Raw genomic sequence first — 20,857 nt, 5'->3', positions numbered from 1 at the left:
ATTCCTGCAACTCTTCAGATATTACCAATAATAATGGCACTTTTCTGCCAATGAACTGCAAGGCTTTGTCTTGTCTTTCTGTTTCCCTCCTCCCCCAGTACTGCCTTTCCTGACCGGTACCTTCTGTGCTGACTTCCCTGCTGTCTGAACTAAGGGCTTTTACCCTAAAGCCAGATAATAATTTTGCAGGTGTTTTCAGCTCTTCCTAGTGCACACATAAATATATATATATATTTTGCATTGGCACCAAGTCAAGCTTTCTACAAGCAAAAAGCAAGTGATTCACTGCCTCTTTCAAAATACCAACATTTTAAGGGTAGTTAAATCTCTTCAGATCCTTCATATGTTCTCACCCCAACCACCCAGGAATACATGAAACTCTCACAACCTTGTATTACATGTCTTTGTGTGCATCTTTCATTTACATGTCACAAGAAACAGAAAGAGCTGTTACATCTGCTATGGACTGTACTGAAATGCTCCTCACTTGTTAGAAGCAGAGCAAACATGCCATGATTTCATCAACTCACACTCCGATGCTGGAGCGAAGCTTCCGGATGTCTTTGGATCTTCTGATCTCTTCTTTACACAGGGAAAATAACTTCACTGAAAAGGGATGGCTGGAAATGGGAAAGAAATAAAAAGAAAGATGAGAAACAGATTTGATTAGAATTTCAAGCATTTGATGACTGTAAAGATGCCAGGTTAACATTCAAAGGAGAGGAAAGACAATGCAGAGCAGCACATGCTCCTTCCACAGCTGCACACTCTGCTTTTGGTGAACACAAGGGGGATTTTGGCCACCACTGGAGCTTTTTTTTTTTAAAGGGAAGGGATTAGTATGAATTATTTACATTGCTACTACCTGTATGCTGAGGTGTGAACTACATTTATGCAGTCAGTAGATGCATGATAACCAGCCAGCCATGGCTTGTGTTTACAACAAAGCCTGGTATGATCAGAAATACTGTCAGGAATTAAAATATTCATAGCCCAATAAAAACTATTTAGTCTGTGTATCATTGTGGTGCCTTGGTCGTTCCCTGAGGTCTTCAACCAAACTTTACATAAAAGGGGATGAATGTTGTTCTTAAATACTCAATCACTTCACAGCCCAAATTCTTTAGTGATTCCAGACAACGTAACCAAACACAGGGCTCACAGTTCTGTTAAGTATACGAGTCATGAAACCATCTTTAAATATGTTCAGCAAATTCTTTTCCTTTTCCACAGTCTGGGAAACGTGATTCTCACAGCTCTTTCCCAGACACTCATACAAACACAAGTATTGTTAGCATGTTCCAAGGATCTATTAAAAAGAAGAGGGAATATTGCTTTCGCTTCAGGACAAATTATTTAATCTTTTCTTTGCCACACTCAAGGCTGAAGTGCCATAGATGCAAAAGAAACTATTTCATATTTGTCTAGTAAGCACAATTACCTCTAGACTGCCTATTTTGGAAACCTCACTGTATTGTGTATGTAAAGCAGAAAGAAAAGAGCCTAACATTCATTTTCTGCTACCACAATTCAAAGCTGTGGATAAAAACTACTCAAAAAAAGCTGTGTAATCTGTTGGAGAACAGACATTTAAAACAAGAGGGTTAGAGGAGTGACAAGATGTTAAATTAATACACCTTGTTATATATAGTTTTCCAGAAAAGAGTTAATGTCTTTTTTAAAGATTTTAAAAAGATCCTTAACAAAATACTGGCATATACTGACTTGATTTAAAAAACAAAACAAAACAACAAACCATGGAAGCATTAAGCTAAAGAATACCCTCTATGGCTGTCTCAGTATTGCCCAGAAAACCACACTATAAGGTTAAATAAAATTGCCAGGTTTTCAGTGTTGATACTGAGGCTTCAGAAGGGATTTTCAGAGCTGACAGTGGCACCCAGGACCAAAGAGTCTGGGAACTTCTGATGTAAAACACCTCCACCAGATGCTAAAGAGCAAGTTCCTTGCCCTCACCTGCACTCCCAGCAGCACTTTTTTGTTGCCCCATTTTCAGAAGGAATGGAGAGTGTGTGTGTGTGTGAGACACATGATGAGAAGGACAGACACCTGCACGGGTCAGGCTGATTTTCTGGGTGGGTCAGGGAAGAGTGCATCTGCTCTCTTAGTGTTAAGAGGCCTTGTGGTGACATTTCTCCTCCTCCCACCTCCAGCTACACAAAGGAACTGTGCAGACAACTAATTACAATACCTGCAATGCATGCCTGGCTTTCAGCACAGAACAGCAATACAATGAATTAGGTGACATTTAAATTGGTTGAAAAACAGGGACATCACTGTGAAGTGCAGCAACAAAGAAACCAATTGGAACCAGAGCATCTGGAATAAATTTAATGCATGTAACCTTGTGTGCAGCATTTTGTGTTTAAAACAGATGCACTTTCTGTCATTTGCCAACTTCATATTTGTAATAACTAAACCTAAGGTGTATGTGATCTCAAGTGACTCAAATAGCTTGGCCTCTTTAAAGGAAATTGGGAAAATTCTCTCCCCTGTATGGGCACAGTTCCAGCAGAAACAGAGTCTGCATCTGGGGAAAAGGGATCAGCCAGAAGTCTTTACATGATACAAGCGGGGTGCACAGGGTGCTGCAGAAAGGTGTGGGCTTTTCCTCTGCAGGTGAACTGACTTGATAGTTCAACTGGGGTGGCTGTGGAGCCAGAGAACAGCCATTACCATGCTCTTTATTGTTTATTAAACAATAGCAATATAATTGCTTTAAAAAATCCCCAGGAGCATGTAATAGAAATCATTAGTGTGAGATCAGTGGGGCCACATACCATCTTAAAACACCAGGAAAATTTAATACCTATACAATGCATGAGCACATCTGCCAAGTAGGTCATTTATATACACATAAGGAAGAGAAATGCCACTTTCACTTATTACTCCAGAAAGTATTAGACCCTGAATTGTCATTCAAAGGCTGTCCTGTTCCCATGGCACTGAGCATTAGGCTCACCTTGCCATCTTTCCCAAGGAACCTACCCGAGCCCTTGGCAGATTGAGCACCTCAGGTGATCACTCTCTCAGACCAGCAGTGACTCCTGTGGCCTCAGAGATGAATGCTCCACTGCAAGTGGCTGCAGTTCACTCTCCTTTATTCTCCCCTTCTCTTGTCCTGCTGCCAGCCCAGAGCTGACAGTTACCAACACCTTTAAGAGCAGCCAGTGATTAGTTTAAAAAAGCCCAATAAGCTCTGCTTTATTTATGACAGCTCTGTATCAAGCAGGGTGCCCTTTGCCTCCAGCAGTCTCTCTATAATCAATTAACATGCCCAACACTACCCTGAACACAGGTCCACAAACTCACAGTGTACATGAAGATGAACTCATGAGGTTCCAGGCTGTGCTACCCAAAAGAATAAATCACATTTCAGCTGAAAACTGCCTCCCTCTGAGGGGTGGGAGGGCAGCAGGGAGCAAATTGCAGGTGAGTGATGCAGTCCCACCAAAGCTTTAGGCCAGAACACCTGCACTGCTGCCCAAAGACAAGGTTTTCCTCCACTTCCTCCCTCCTGACTTTGGCACAATTTGTGAGCAGGCAGCAGAACACATTGAGCAACTACCTCAAGGTGAATTTGACTGCAAGGGTATTTTTTTTAACCTGGAGCAGCTCTCTAATGTCATACATCATGCAGCAATACAGAGCATTCCTGTTGGGTGGAGGAAACTGTCCCGAGGGACGTGCCTGTTGCTGGCACGACCCTGCCAGGAGGAAGCAACGGCCTGAAAAATGGATGGCAGAGCTTTCCTTTTCATACTGCACATGCAAACTAAGACAAGCACAACACAGAAAAGCTGCTTCTGAAACACAGCCTCTTGATTACCCCAGTGATGCTGAAGTTGATTAATTTCCAGCCCCACTGGGCAGGTGTTCCCTCCTGGCAGGTTCAGCAGAGCCTGGCAGAGGAAAGACCCACACGTGGCAAAGGAACCTCACCTCAAACACAAGCACTCACAGTAGGAGACTGGAAGAGAAACACCCACTTGCCCTTCTGCACAGAGACAGCACGACCAGCACACTGAGGGCTTCACAAACTGAAAATGAGCAAGAGTTGGGCAGGGAGAAACTTGATGAAAATCAACAAGGGCAAGTGCAGAGTCTTGCATCTGGGGAAGAACAAGCCCATGGACCAGTACAGGTTGGGGGCTGAGCTGGTGGAGAGCAGGGCAGGAGAAAGGGACCTGGGGGTCCTGGTGGGCAGGAGGATGAGCATGACCAGCAATGTGCCCTTGTGGCCAAGAAGGCCAATGGATCCTGGGGTTCATTCCTTGGGATGTGTCCTCGTTCGGCTGGGAAGAGTCCAGGGCAGAGCCACAGAGATGCTGGAGGGAGGGGAACATCTCCCTGCTGAGGAAAGGCTGAGGGAGCTGGGTCTGTTGGGCTTGGAGAAGAGGAGACTGAGGGGCCACCTCATCAATGGGCACAAATCTGTTCAGGGCAGTGTCAGGAGGACAGAGCCAGGCTTTGTGCAGTGATGTCCAGTGACAGGACAAGGGGCACTGGGTGCAAACTGGAGCCCAGGAGGTTCCATGGGAATCTCAGGAAGAACTTCTTTGCTGTGAGAGTGCCAGAGCCCTGGGCCAGGCTGCCCAGAGAGGCTGTGGAGTCTCCTTCTCTGGAGACATTCCAACCCCCCTGGCCACGTTCCTGTGTGATGTGCTCTGGGTGCCCCTGCTCTGGCAGGGGGATTGGGCTGGGGGAGCTTTCCAGGTCCCTTCTAACTCCTAGGATTCTGGACCCAAGTTGCTTTGCTAAAACTCCACTCAGCCCAATGTGGTAAAAAAATAAGGGAAGGAGATGAAATGGAAACCAAATACCCCCAAGGAATGCTACTGTTTCACCTCCAGCTTCTCCAAAGGGTTTTTCATTTGCTACATGACAAGCAAGAAGAGAAGCAACAGGAAGTTGCTCTCCAGTAGCAAGACTGTCTGCTTCATAAAAACAACCATGTGCCTCATCCCTCTTATTACAGGAACTTTACATAAAATACCTGAAACTGTATGTACACATGGCCTTTTTGTGCCACCAAGCAGAGTGTCTTAATTCTGCATTTAAATTTCCACACCTCTAAGTCATACTGTGACAAGAGAGGAAATGGTCCCACTCAAGAAACTGGGCCCAAAGTCACACTTTTCTTCTATGCAAATGGTAGTAGGTGGCACCAAGAGTGTGGGCAGGGAGGCCTCAGGGCCAGGATCAGTGTTTATCCACACCTAACTGCCAACACTGCATGGAATATAATCCTGGGCTCACCCACCACATCCAGGCTCTCAGAGCACAGCAGAGCCCAGCACACCAGGGTCACTGGGCTCCTGTGAACACACACAGTAACTCAGTCAGGATTATCTCTTCACCACTAGGTACCTCTATTACCAAAACCAGTCACGCGCAGGACCTAAATTCTCTGTCTCTTACTAGCTGTCTTCAAGCTTTCCAGAGCTCTGGCCTTACAGAGCTTTCACATGATGATTAGTTCTTACATGTCATGCTACTATTTCATTCCCCAGCCATGAGAATGACCCACTGGGCTGTAAAGTTACTACTTTACTTTTTTGGTTTCATCACACTGGCACCAAATACATTTGAAGCAGCTTCAAAATCTTTCCCCCCTGCTCCCATAATCCCCCTGGATTTTTTTTTCAGGCTTTTTTAATAAAGCATTACACAGGATTGAGTTTGCCTCTCACAGCAAATGGGCATGCAGTGGTGCCACCATATGCATTCTGTTTAGTGACCCATGATGTGGGAGACACAGGGGATTTCCACCCATACTCTCTCCCATCTACTTCCACCCATCATCTTCCCCAGCAGGGAAGACTGGAGCCTATATGGGAGGTCCCAGATCACTGACATAATCACCAAATCACACAAGTCATACTCATTTCATCCATGAATATTTCACTCATTTTAAATTCCCCTTCAGAAAGGGACTGAGGTTATCTAAAAGCACATTTGAAAACAAGAGTAGATTCAATTAAAACTCTGAAAGTGATAAAAACTCAAATTTCTCTGCTGTGAGCAACTCTTGAATCAACAGATTCCCAATCCAATATACGTGCTGTTAGGATGCATGTTGTACAGTTCTGCAAACATCTATAAATGTGCCAAGATGCTGCCTGAGAGAGTCTGTGGAATATATTTTAGTATTACAGAAATTAAATTAATTCCTTCCTGAAACATCTGCAAAAAAAGCAGGATTTCACACTGGAATATCTTATTTATGTTTATCCACTCCTGAACCAAGTACTTTCCAGAAGACTGAACTCGGTGTGGAACAGCTGGGACATGCCTTTTTTATTCTTCTTATTAGAATCTTAATTAACTTCTCTGGATATATTTACATCAACAAAAGCAGTGGGATGGTGGAAGTGCTGGCTTTAGGCACACTGTTCTGCAGCCTCACGACAGGACACTGCCATTGCTAAAGGCTCCCACACCATCAAGAACGTGCCCCCACAAGCAGGCGCTGAGGAGCTCCGAGAAGGGAAGAATAGAAAGGTGAAACACACAAGTTTGAGTTTGATTAATGTACTGTTTGTTAAACAATGAACCAATAACCAACTGCTACACTGATACGAGAGCCAAAGATTTTATCAAGACCCTTTTTCAAGGTAATCTGGTCCAGAATTTATCCCGACTGCCCCACTTCAGGAAAACTAAAACATGATATCCATACACACACACTGAACAGTCCTCTGCACCCACACCTGGAGCAACACTCTGCAGCAGCCAATGGAAGATCTAACAGCCCTGCTGCACAGAAGAAAAAAGACTTCCAGCAACTTACTTCTCTTGCATGGTAAATATATCAAAACAGCCATTTGCCAGCATTTGGTCCAGCATTGTCAGGAGAGGTACAGACACCCTGGTGAAAGAAAATGATTTAACAATGTAAATACAATTCTTGGCATACATATATACACTGTTTTTAATTAGAAGCAAAGAAAATAAACTTCCTATGTGCCTACACACATTTAAAATAGAACTCTAATTTACACAGAGGAGGGTTGCTCAGTAACTTCTGTGTCTTGGCTAAAGCATCCTCCTTGGCTGAGAGGGGGACATTCTGTTACAGCCAAAAGGAAAAAACCTAATTAACAACACGTCTAGTTTCAACTTGCAGGGTCCTGAAAACACAATTAACAGTAGTATAAATATGAACTTGTTTTCTAGTATATAAACAACATATTCCACAAGACATATCAGAAGTTACAACACCTTCTCACTTTGGGTAATTACCAAATGAACCAAGACAAAAGGCATGAGCTGGAATAACTATAGTTGTGTTTTCTATTTCAACAGCTGAGACAATAAAACTCAAAATTCTATTAATAGTTGCAGGGTTTTTGCCCTAGGGAATATGTGCTATTTTGCACATGTCTGATAAGTGAGGCTTAGAGAACTCAATCTCATTATGCAGAATAATTCACCCTTAAAGAAAAATCTTCACCAGAAAAACACACTTCTAGGGTTTGTAAAAAAATACTAACTAAACAAAATGCAGACTGGACTACACTGAAAAGTAATCCAGTCTGCATTCCAAATCCCTGGAAGTGTTCAAGGACAGGTTGGATGAGGCTTGTGCAACCTGGTCTAGTGGGAGGTGTCCCTGCCCATGCAGGGGGGTTGGATCTAGGTGATGTTTAAGGTCCCTTCCAAACCATTCTATGATTCTATGAAAAGTGTTTAGGAACATACAACCCCCAATGCTGCATTTTATAAAAACTGCTGCTTAGCAATATTGAACTACAGAAACTGCAAACTGCTGTCCCACCACCCCTTCCTGATACATTTTACTGCTGTACCAAACAGCTGTATCAGAGCAAATGTACATGGCTGAGGCAAACCTCATCTCTCCATCATCTGTGAGAGGTCATGGTGAACAGGAGAGGTGCCTGAGGTCTTGAGCAGGGCCAGTATCACTCCAGTCTTCAAAAAGGGCAAGAAGGAGGACATAGGAACTACAGGCTGCTTAGTCTCACCTCTGTCCCCAGTAAGGGGTTGGAAGAAATAAACAGTTCTGGATGTCATCTCAAACATGTGAAAGCAAAGAATGTCATTGGGAGAAGTCAGCATGGATTCACCAAAGGGAAATCATGCTGACCAATCTGCTAGTCTTCTATGATGACATAACTGGCTGGATGAGAGGAGAGCAGAAGACATCATCTACCTTGACTTCAGCAAGGCTTTTGACACTCTCTCCCATAATATCCTCATTAGTCAACTGGGGGAGAGTGGGCTGGATGGTTGGACAGTGAGGTGGATTGAGAGCTGGCTGTGTGACAGGGTCAAGTTGGAGACCTGTAACTAGTGGGGTCTCCCAGGGGTCAACAATTGGTCCAGTCTCGTTCAACATCATCAATGATCTGGACAAAGGGTCAGAGTGTATCCTCAGCAAGTTTGCTGATGACACAAAATTGGGAGGGGTGGTGACACTGCAGAGGGCTGTGCTGTTATCCAGCAGGACCCAGACAGGCTGGAGAGCTGGGCAGAGAAGAACCTAATGAGGGTCAACAAGGGGAAGTGTAGGGTCCTGTACCTGGGGAGGAAGAATGCCAGGCACCAGTACAGGTTAGGGGTGGGCCTGCTGGAAAACAGTTCTGAGGAGCAGGATCTGGGAGTCCTGGCAGACAGGGAATTATCCATGAGCCAGTAGTGTACCCTTGTGGCCAAGAGGGTCACTGGAATCCTGGGGTGCATATGGAAAAGTGTGGCCAGTAGGTTGAGAAATGTCATTCTCCCCTCTACTCTGCCCTGGTGAGGCCACATCTGGAGAACTGGGACCAATTCTGGGCTCCCCAATTCAAGAGAGACAGGGAACTGCTGGAGAGAGGCCAGGGGAGGGCAACAAAGATGATTGGGAGATTGGAGCATCTCCCTGATGAGGAAAGGCTGGGAGAGCTGGGGCTGTTCAGCCTGGAGAGGAGAAGTTTGAAGGGAGACCTGATCAATGCCAGGAAGTATCTCAGGGTTGGTGCAGGAGGTTGGAGCCAGACTCTGCTCAGCAGTGCCAGGGACAGGACGAGGGGCAACGGGCACAGGAACATGGGAAGTGCCATTGGAATATGAGGAAAAACTTCTTTACAGTGAGGGTGCCAGAGCCCTGGGACAGGCTGCCCAGGGAGGGTGGGGAGTGCCCTTCTCTGGAGATATTCCAGACCTGCCTGGATGTAGTCCTGGGTGATGGGCTGCAGGGGATCCTGCTTAATGGGGGAATTGGACTAGATGATCTCTAGAGGTCCCTTCCCACTCTGACAGTTCTGTGATACATCTGACTTCAGACAGTCCTGCTGTTAGAGACAAAAAAGCAAAGCACAAACGTTACCGGTCGTTCCGCAGGTTGTCCTCAAAGACCTTCAGCAATGTCTCACAGAAACTCTCCATAGCACTGGAATCATTTTGGATTTTCTTCATGTAGTCAAAAAGGCTCTGGGCAGAGTATCGGAGCTGCAACAGAAGGAGCCTCCAATGAAGGCACAGGGAAGGCAGCCAGGGCTGCAGACCAAAACACTGACTACACAGAAACATGCTTATCCCTCCCACCTGAAACACACACCTGCACTGTGGGGATGTTCTTCCAACAGTGTATAAACTCAGTCTCCCCATTTGACAGGAAGATGGATATTTTACTTTCATTAATCCTTTTTCAAGGAGGGTTTTTTTTTTAATCCTTTTAAAGTTTTGCCATTGTAGGAAGAAAAGACCACATTAAAGGTTCATGATTTTCTTTCTCTCAAAATAAAACATTCCCAAACCACTACGATTATCCTGCTTTACTTCAAATAATAATAATATTGTTATGGCTCTGCAAGTTAAAGAGTACACCAGAAGTTCAAGAGGTAATATTTATTAAACAAGCTGATGTAACTCAAAATGCAGGAAAACTCTTGGGCACATGGTGCAGACCACACAAACCAGCAGTAAACTCGGGTTAAAAATTAAAAACAACTCAGAAATAATGACTCTTGGTTTCATGCTGTTATGTTAATCAGCCAGTCTAGAGGGATGGCAGGAGGAGGTTTGGTGTGTGTCCCAGGCTGAGCTGGCAGCACCAACCTGGTCATGCAGCTGGTGTCACGGGCTGCAGGTCCCTGGGCAGCCCCTGCCACCTTGGCTGGCTTCCCTTCACCTGGAGCTGTGGAAGGAGGGCAGGGGGCAAAGCCTCTGCAGGAGGGATCCCCCTTTCCTGTGGGACCCCCCTTCCTGTGGGATGCACGTCCCCAGGCAGCTAACAACACACCCCTGAGCAGCAGGACCAGGGGCTATGGGGTCAATGAACAGAGCCATTAATCTGCTTCATTTCTGAAAGAGGAAACTTTCCAGGCTCATCTTTTAAAATATTAATTTACTTCCTTTGAGGATGAGAGGAAAAATTTGGGGGTTTTGTTACAGAAACTACCTCAAAGGAAATTATCTCATCAAGGATGAACACAAACTGATTGCTCAGTTTTCCTGACTGGTGTGAAGGATCATCAGTCCTGCAGGGGTTTGTTCAAGTCACTTAGGGGAGGAGGGGGGAGATTAGGGGGACTCCCCCTGTATGAAACTGGGTTATAAGGAAGGGGGCTGTGGGAAAGTAGGTGGTGCAGCTCAGTTTTGGAGTAGAAACTTCTTTCAGCTTTGGTTGCAAGTGATAAATAATTTCCTGTTGAGCCAAGAGGGGCCTGTAAACAATAACTAAGGCTGCTCAGTCAGATTTTCTTCCTGAAGCTCACACATAGCACTTTGATACCTCACTCAAAGGTGCAACCAGTTCCCTCAAAAGACTGAGCCTTTTATCAAGAAAAGAACAATTATTTTAGATCAGTATGAGAAGTATCAAAAGTGTTTTCCTGAAACCAAAAGAAAGGAATATCAATTTAAACATTTCATCTGCTTAAAATTTTGTATCAGTAATGTTTATGGGTGCATCAGCACAGAGAACAGGAAACATTTTAGCTATGATCAAAACTCTAGTTTTCAAGGGCTGTAGCCTGCCCAGCACAGCAATCCATAGCACCTCGAAAGGAGCAGAGCCTGCTATTTTAACCATTTGTTCTATAGGGAAACACTGGGTAATGCATTTCATTAAGAGTGTCAAACAATGTAAAGAAATTATTCAGTTATTCTGCATTTCAAAATGATACTCCAATCTCAGTGACAATTGTTTCAACATTTGCAAAAGCCAGCTGTACTAAACAGAAATACTGAATTGATCTGAGTGTGATTCTTTTGAATGCCAAAAGCATTGTTGGCTTATGTTTCCCTGTGTGCAGAGTAGAAACAATATCCTTACACTGAAAGGTCTCTAGAGGATACACAACTACAAGGAAGAGAGATTTCCTGAAAACTTCAAATCTGATTAATTATTGTATACTACTCTTTAAAAAAATCTGTGCATTTAAGACTATTACAATTGTCTCAATACCTTACACTGGCAGAGATAAATAATGAGCAGTTAACATCCAAGTCAAGCTTCAGGAAAAGATCATAAAAGGTGTACGATTAACCATGTCATTTTATCTTCTCTTTCTTCTGTCTTTTAAACTACCTTGCACATTTCACACCATTTTTTGAAGACAGGTTAATTCCTCAGTGCTTCTCTGCAGATTCAAATGATTGAAGAGGCAAAAATGGCCATGAAAGAAAAGGGCAACCCCAGCTCCATGCAGGAAGTTCCCAAGATGTGCAAAAGCAGGACTAATGAATCAGAAGAGATTATACAATGAAGAGAGCATTTCTCCATTAGCAAACAATACACAAATCCAGGTGTGGATAAAACATCTTGCAACTGCTTGGCAGATTTAAAAATGGGACATTTTCCAAATAGCACAGACTGTACAAACTTTACTGGAAGCAACTCCATGATACCAAGATAACATTACATGAAAAGGTTAAATCCTTATTTCCTCCTCAGGTGAGCATGTCTTTTTTCCCCAGATAATCTGTGAGGACCTACCTGAGCTACACCCTTAACTGCTCATGAGCATCTGCAGAGAAGAGCATTTCCAAATTTCTTCCCTGTCTATGCAGAACACAGAATTCACACTATATCACATGTGTGACATTTACCTTTCCCTGGGGTTGCACGAGGACTGGGAAAGGAAATTAGGAGGTTAATGGGTTGGAACTTGGACAGCTTTGGATAAGAATTTAAGAGAAGGCCTGAGAATGACCTTGTTCTTATTAACCATAGTAAAAATAGGGTTTGCCAAGGCTTGACTCTCCCATCATTTAAGCCAAGAGTATGTACTGCAATGAGAGGCAACACAGGGTAAGGCAAACATGAGGGCAATGAGAGGCAACACAGGGTAAGGCAAACAGTGTTCAAAGGGACCATTCAACTAAAGTCCTAAAGATATGACCTCCTGAACCAGGGGAAAAGTATGAGGAAGTGTAGTTACAGCAAGGGGAGAAGGCAGCTGGGGAGAAGGTGTGTGGGGTATAATAAAGGGTCTTCATGAAATTGTTTCCAAATCAGCTTGCTGCAAAACTGAAGTACAGTACTTGTAAAAACAGTCTCAAGGCAAGAACTGGAACTGCCAAAAGAAAATCAGCTTAGGCATCCAGACTGTAACTGCATTCAAAACCTCAGCTCCCCATCAGATATAAAAATGCTCGATCCAACTAAAGGCTCTGATTTTCACTCTGCAGTACTAGCTTGGACAGACCGGATAAAAAAGCCTGTGGGACATGATGAGAAAGGAAGAGTTGGTTCTGAAGATGTTCAGCAGATGGACATACCCTACTGGTTCCAGTCTCCCATCTAACCAGTCTCCTCAGAGCCCAATGTATCTGAAGAGAATTCAGTCTCTGCACCTAACGCACCACGAATAGAAGTAACTACTGAGAAACCCTGGACAAAAGCAGAAATTTTATACACAGATAATTGCTAAAGGCTCCAGTACTCACAGAAACATTTCAACAGAGAAAGACCTACTCACAGCCAGGACATTCCTGTAATGTGTGCAGAAGAAAACACATTGTGCTTAATAAGTAACACTGGTTTGGGATAATTTGTAATCCTGACAAACGTACAGGACTGCAGTGACAGTAACCTGTTTGCCCAGGAAGTTTAGAAAAAAATTGTTTATTGTTTATATAATATATATAAAATTTATATCATATTATATCTTGGCACAAGTGAAACTCTGTCTCCCTTGTTTTAGTCACAATACTCCTTTTAAAATATCAAATCTTTGAGAGCCAGTGACTCTATGACTCAGGTCAGTGACATGAGAAGTGGGAATATAATTAACACTATTTTTTTCTTTAAAAAAGAATGCCAGAAATTATTCTCATATGTATTTCCTTGAAGAATCATCAACCAAGGAAACTGGATTTAGGGTCCATTCCTTCAAAGCAAATGTGCATGAATTTGCACACAGTTCATCACAGTAACCAGATATTTTAGACCCCATCTACGGATGTCCCAGCGTTTTCATTTGTAAGAACTAACACAGCTGTTCCAAGGCCAGTATTTTCTCCAAACAGTACATGTAGTCATAAACACCACTGACAAAGGATGTGCCCATTTTGAGTAAAAAATATCTTGTCTCATGTATTTGGCACATATAGAACTTTGACCTCCATGTGCCACAGCCAGGCTTGGATTTTCCCCAGGTGCTGTAACACACACGTGCATTCGTCAGACATTTTTGCAACTGGCAACAGTTATTATAGGTCTTTGGCATCTCTTGCTGGAACCCTGGTGCTGAGCTGGGACAAAACTTTTAATTTTCAAATTAGGTTGCTTCTTTTCTTTGAGGTTTTACTTAAAATTTCAATAACATTTTAAAATGTAATTTTCACCCTTTATGGGGGTGGGGGGAAAATCACAGGACATTCTGTGCTTTAATGACATTCTAAATGTAGTGTAGTTGAACAATCATGAATTATATCAAAATTATATCCCAGCCCCTGAAACTACAGGGTCTGTCAACTGGAGAAAGAACATCATTGTATAGTTCTGATCTCCATATAGTGAGAGGATTTTTTAATGCAGCCATAAGAAATAAGAGTCATTGTGGCCAGATACATAATTAGAAGATTCTTTTACACAGAGAAAATGCCCTTTGAACCCAAGCCATGTTCCAGAATGCCAAATCCCAAAGGGAATGACATCTTCTGTTTTTCCAGATTACTTCAAATGCTTGAGCTGCAATTCTATCAGCAACCACGCTGCCACCAAAATGTTTCTGAGATACCCCACACAGCTCATTTCAGAACATCTCTTTTAAAAGCCAAACAAAGAACTACTCTTGCTAAATATACTGCAGAGCAGTTTTAACTATGGAAAAATAGCCACTGACCACTGAATTACAATGGAGCCTTTCTTCTACTAATTTTCCCTGAGATTATTTAAAGACAAATTGACATTTGAACTCAGATTATCTTGCAGCATATGAGAATCTTCTAACTTCTGTATCCACATGTATATGTGTGTATATATTATTTAAAGTTAATTAATCCTATGGATTTAACAGAAACAGTTCTTAACATTTTCTATTCATGTTTTAAATCAATCTCTAGATTTCAGCAGAGAACACTACAGGCTCTGACAGAATAGTTTGGAACACAGTCATTATAAGACACATCAGTTCTAATTTATCTATCACATTTTAAATACTAAATGTCATTTACCACATACTGTATAAACCCAAGGTTTATACTTTATACTTTGAGCCTTCCTTGCACTTCATCTGGGTCAAAAGAAAAGGAGCTCAACTTCTTTCTAAAGCCAAAGCCCTTGAGAGTATTTTAACCAGAACAAGCCTTTAGCATTAAAGAAAAATGCAGGGTCACAAAGTTAACATTTCAAAACCATAGTTTGAAAACAGTACAAAAGGTTTCCCTTAAATAAACTGGCAGATGGTAACAAGGCAAGGGGAGTATTAGTAGGAACTGTTCACACTTCTGAAAATCAGGCACAACCAGAACTTGAAAAAAAAGAAGAAAAAATTAAAATGGGGAATAAATATTTTCCTCTGACCTCAGTTAGCAGTCAGAATGCCTGTTTCTCCACAACTTTCCTCCCTTTTCATACTTACACACATAGCTTTGGTTTTGATGGAGCCTCCTATAATTAACTGTGTTTGAGGAAAAGCTGAATTTCACACACGTCTGCTATTAAAACATCTGTTAAGGGTTACATTGTCTATCTGATCATTACTGTCACAAACCAACAAGTATATGTTTTCAAAGTTTTAAAATACCCATTGCTATATAATTAGTTGCCACTTTAGAGATATTAAAATTCTCAAAATTGGTTTGAATTCATGGAACTGCACAGACACCAAATTTTCAGCTACACAAACCCAAAGGCATTTAGGCATCTCTGGATCATGAATGCAGAATCTGTGGCACCAGCCAAAAACCATCACTGGGGCATATTCTGAACAGTTTGTGGTCAGACCAGGAGCTGTTCTCTCTCCACAAAAGCTGCATTGCTTGACACCTACCACATTTCTACCAGCTCTATAAATTAGACACAGCAGTGTTAATTAGAAACATTGAAACACTGTTGGGGTGCTGACTTATGACCTCCTCCTTCTGTTATGGGGCCACTGTAATTTGAAGATTTCACTGACAGTCCAGGATTTTCTGCTACTGCTCTGATATTCCCCTGCAGTGTCATTTTGAGTCTCATACTGAACTGTGTCCTCACCCCAATAGGTGTTTTCATATGTTACATCTTTGACAACCACCCTGCATTTCACCACTCCTTCCTCTGTTAACAGCTTGGAAAGGTGAGCAAACAAACCTAAGGTTTTTGAGTCAACAAGCTGGATCACTCAGTTTCTAAAGGCCAGGAAATGAGAAACAAAGTGTCCTTAATCCTTGTTTCCTGCATGCCCAGTAACTCAAGAAAATACTTTTGAAGATGAAAAATACAAAGCCCATCAGTCTTCTAAGTAAGACTTGATTTCTTTTTAAAATCCTGTCTTTGAAATCCTCATAGAAATAACTGTCTGCAATACCCACTGCAACAGACTAAACACTTAATCAGCAATCTGATCAGGCAAATAAATGCATTTTCCTACCAAGCAGGGCTCTGCTTTCTTACCGTTGTCTCTGTCAACCCACCAACCGACACCGAGAGGCCCAGCAGCACGTGGTACTGGTAGGCTGGCAAGCCCAGCAGTTGGGTGATCCTAGGGAAGGCTTCTGAGGCTGCATGCCAGTTGAGAGTCTCTTTCTCTGACCTGGGGAAAAGAAAATTTATCTTACGTCTGTTCTTCTCCATACATTCCCACATGCCAGTTGAGAGTCTCTTTCTCTGACCTGAGGAAAAGAAAAGTCATCTTACGTGTGCACTGTCTGTTCTTCTCCATACATTCCCGTGATAACTCCCTATCCTTAAGCATCACGTCAGTCAAAAAACTCTCTGAATTACCCAAAGATCTAATTAATCACTGCTCTTTAAGCACATGGGGAAAATACAAGTAAGAAGTTCAGCTTTGACACAAACCAAAAATTGAGTAAAGTGAAGCAATCTTCAAGTCCTTGTTCTAATTCAAAGAAGCAATTTGAACCTCTTCAGACACACTTTTCTCTACCCCAAGAAATGTTCTTCTGGTGTTCAATTCCCTGTTCTCTCCCACCAACTGAAAGAAAGACTAATCCCAGGAAAGGCTGACACAGATACAGCCCCCCCACATCAACCAGCAGCCCAGCAAACACTTTCTGAGTTACAGGAGGTTCTGCTGAACAAACAGAACGAGGACACAAAGTTGAGTGTTTCTCATACCCATCAAGTATTATGATTACTGCTCAGGAATAAGTTGCTCTCACTCTAACTAGAAATCCCATCTTGGAAAAATACTGCAACTACAGTTTGGTTAAAAGAATACAACTAATTAAAAATTATCATTATGATCAGTGTTTTCCAGTCAGGGAAAAAAATATTCAAAAAGAAGGATGGCAAATAAATTCCAGCCCTCACATTATGACAAGAAATGGAGATTATAAACCAGACATTTCATAAACAGCAGGATTACCAAAACACAGCTCCCTGCAGATCTGTTTAACCAATGGTCTCCCAACTATATACTACTGACATGTTCTCTACATGTTCTCTCTATGAAACTGGCTGATGGGATCAGAAATTATTTGGGTTGATTCCTTCAGAAACTATGGTTTTAACACACACCCATACTATTATCAAGGTCTATTTTATACATTCATGCATATTCATTGTACACTTGAATGAAACTGCAACAAACAGCACCAAATATTCCTCAACATACACAGCAGGCCTTTGGGCACAGAATTTACAACCAGGTTGATTGCTTTAGGTGTAACTGTGTGCATAAATATTTTCCTTTTCACAGGTGTAGGATACTTTCTTCAATATATTACCTTGGAAAGACCTTCTCCAGCTCTTCTCGATGAGGGATGTGTGGAACTGGAGGGTGGTCAAAATGTAAGAGAGTAAGAAACACTGATCCTGCATGAGCTCGAAATTTATCAATTTTCTCAGCTGACTGTTGGGCCAACCAGCACATGATCTGTTTGCAGCTACAAAGAAAAGAACAATTCATCACATAACTTAATCAGTGTAATGTGTGTTTAAATGTATATTGGTGCAATAAAATAAAAATGCCTTGCTATCAAAGAATTCTGGTCTTACTCCTTGTAAAGTCATTTAAGACACAAACATGGTGACAGAACCTTTAGAGCTTTGTCTTCCAAGTATTGACCAAAAATTTTATTACATTAATATTACAGAGCATTTGATATTCACATAGGTACCACCTTTCACCCCAAAATGTGCAAAGATGCTTTATGGTTTGGATGAACTACTACATTTCAAATGGAAACAGTAGGAGCTTTGAGAAAACTCTATTTTCAAGTAGGAAACTGCAGACACAGCAGAGAGCAGGTTCTATGAAATCATGTATATATTCAGCTAAACACTGGACATGCTCTGTCCATAAAACAACACCATTTTATTTTAGAACTATTAAGAAAGTTTTGCTGCAGCCCAAGCTATGCTTACAAACTGGTAAATAGTATTCTATTATTTTAATACAATTATTATAATATTATAATAATAATTATTATGAGCATTGTATCAAGAAAGTAAAAATAAAAAAACTCAGTGTAAAATTCTGGTTTTCTGCATTTCCTTACTAATAATTTTGCAGAGACAACAGAAATGCATAAAACTCCTCCTCACAATATCACATTCCAAATTAATGATGTGATGCTCTGGATAAGCAGGCAAGTTTGCTTTCTGTTTAAGTGAACCCCACTGCCCAGCTCTAGAGGGGCAGCAAGTACAGAGCAAACCTCACAGCCTGTATTTTAAAAGGTGGGACTGCCACCCAGTTTCTCCTAATAACATTAATTTCTCTGACAAACAGATGCAATACCCTCAGCATCTGTATCTATATAAGCTTGATGTACCAACACTTCTGTGGCACTCAGTAAAGGAGTAAATAGACAATCTGTAAGCAATGATGTCTTGTATGGACTGGGATGCAGTTATAAAAGATAAGATTAAAAAACAGCACATACATGTTGGCATCAATTAACTCTGGTTCATTCTGAACCAGCAGCAGCGTCACTTCCATCAAACTTGTCATAGAAGCTTCACGTACCCTGTTGAAACAGAGATACATTAGAGTAGTTACATCAGTATTTATTTAAATAAATACATCAGTAGTTAAATTACACAGAAACTGGCAAAAAATTTCCAAACAGTAAGAGCACTGACCCCTGAGAGCAGCTATTGTATTTGTGGGAAGACAAGGACTGTGTGCAGCTGCTCCCACAAGCCCTGCCTGTGAAGTGAAGCCCACATTTCATACAATGCCAGCCTGGTTTGGGTGGGAAGGGACATTATAGATCATCCAGTTCCACCCCCTGCATGGGCAGGGACACCTCCCACCAGCCCAGGCTGCTCCAAGCCCCATCCAACCTGCCCTTCAACACTGCCAGGGATGGGGCAGCCACAGCTTCCCTGGGCAACCTGGGCCAGGCTCTCACCACCCTCATAATGAAGAATTCCCTCCCAATGTATAATCTAAATCTCCCCTCTTCCAGTTTTAATCAATTAAAACTCATATCTCAGTAATAATAATAATAATAAATATATATCTCTCTCAAAATATTGGAAAAGGTACTTGTCTACTGTGAAAAGACAAATTCCTGTTTCTAATTTCCAAAACAAGCTGAAAATAGCTGCCTGTGCAATCTAAGACTGGTTGAGACATTTTTTATAATGGTGAAAAAGGTAAATTACTTCATTTTTTCCCAAGTAATTTAATACTTAAGTTTGGCAATCTTTCATCAAAGGATGTTTTCCTACATTATCTGATTGTAAGATATTCATGTCTAACACCTGTAGACAGATTGGACAAGCCCCAGCAAACAACCTGTCAAAAGAAAAATAAAGTTTGCATATGGCAAGTAAATTTGGTTAAACTTTTCCATGATTCCATTAAAGAAAGAAACAAATTACACACCAAGGAAAGGTCTCTCCAAATAATTATCCCCATATCTTTCCACCTTCATCAGTGATTTAAAAGAAACTGAATAAGAAATAATTCATATTTGGGATGTCACAAAAATATCTAGCAGCCAACTGTTTGCTAGGAGACAGACTGCCATTCTCCCTTTAATTTACATGTTTCTTGATTGGCTGTTAGTGCCAAGGAATCACACAGAATCACAGAATCCTAGGAGTTAGAAAGGACCTGGAAAGCTCCCCCAGCCCAACCCCCCTGCCAGAGCAGGGGCACCCAGAGCACATCACACAGGAACGTGGCCAGGGGGGTTGGAATGTCTCCAGAGAAGGAGACTCCACAGCCTCTCTGGGCAGCCTGGCCCAGGGCTCTGGCACTCTCACAGCAAAGAAGTTCTTCCTGAGATTCCCATGGAACCTCCTGTGCTCCAGTTTGCACCCACTGCCCCTTGTCCTGTCACTGGACATCACTGCACAAAGCCCGGCTCTGTCCTCCTGACACTGCCCTGAACAGATTTGTGCCCATGGATGAGGTGGCCCCTCAGTCTCCTCTTCTCCAAGCCCAACAGACCCAGCTCCCTCAGCCTTTCCTCAGCAGGGAGATGTTCCCCTCCCTCCAGCATCTCTGTGGCTCTGCCCTGGGCTCTTTCCAGCAGTTCCCTGTCCTTCTGGAACTGAGGGGCCCAGAACTGGACACAATATTCCAGATGTGGCCTCACCAAGGCAGAACAGAGGGGGAGGAGAACCTCCCTTGACCTACTAACCACCCCCTTTCTAATGCCCCCCAGGATCCATTGGCCTTCTTGGCCACAAGGGCACATTGCTGGTCATGCTCATCCTCCTGCCCACCAGGACCCTCAGGGCCCTTTCTCCTGCCCTGCTCTCCAGCAGCTCAGCCCCCAACCTGCACTGGTCCATGGGTTTGTTCTTCCCCAGATGTAAGACTCTGCACTTTTCATCAATTTTCATCAAGTTTCTCCCTGCCCAACTCTCCAGCCTGTCCAGGTCTCTCTTAATGGCAGCGCAGCCTTCCGGTGTGTCAACCACTCCTCCCAGTTTAGTGTCATCAGCAAACTGCTGAAAAACCACATCTACCACCCTACCATCATCTGTCCACCCTGTTACTTCCTCACAGAAGGCTCTAAGGTTGGTCAAACATGACTTTCCCTTGGTAAAACCATGTTGGCTGCTCTTAATGAAGCTTTAAAAGAATCCGGTGCTCAAAGCACATTTGAATTTATTGGGTGTTGGGAATTTAATTTCTTCAGGATTTCTTTGAAAAGTACCACTTTGTAAAGTTTTGGTTTTTAAATTAAGACACAGACGGAAGGATAAACAATAGACAGGGGGAACTTATGTGAGAGCTGTCAGATGTGGGAG

The 20,857-nt window shown here is 42.5% G+C and overlaps 1 protein-coding gene across 1 annotated transcript in view; it reads right to left on the bottom strand.

Moving 5' to 3' along the window:
• Positions 1-6,835: 6,835 nt before the first annotated feature.
• TBCD (tubulin folding cofactor D) overlaps positions 6,836-20,857 on the bottom strand; it is a 112,602-nt gene continuing 98,580 nt past the window's right edge. Inside the window, exons 30-33 of the mRNA XM_010008241.1 lie at positions 18,529-18,612; positions 17,368-17,526; positions 16,073-16,211; positions 6,836-6,892 (exon numbers count right to left, since the gene is read on the bottom strand). Of these exons, the coding sequence (XP_010006543.1) occupies positions 6,836-6,892; positions 16,073-16,211; positions 17,368-17,526; positions 18,529-18,612 (439 nt within the window). The remainder of the gene's footprint in view (positions 6,893-16,072; positions 16,212-17,367; positions 17,527-18,528; positions 18,613-20,857) is intronic.

Source organism: Chaetura pelagica, unplaced genomic scaffold (assembly GCF_000747805.2).
Source record: "Chaetura pelagica isolate M959 unplaced genomic scaffold, ChaPel_1.0 scaffold471, whole genome shotgun sequence".
Classification (NCBI taxonomy): Eukaryota; Metazoa; Chordata; class Aves; order Apodiformes; family Apodidae; genus Chaetura; species Chaetura pelagica.
This window is presented reverse-complemented; position numbering and strand designations above follow the sequence as displayed.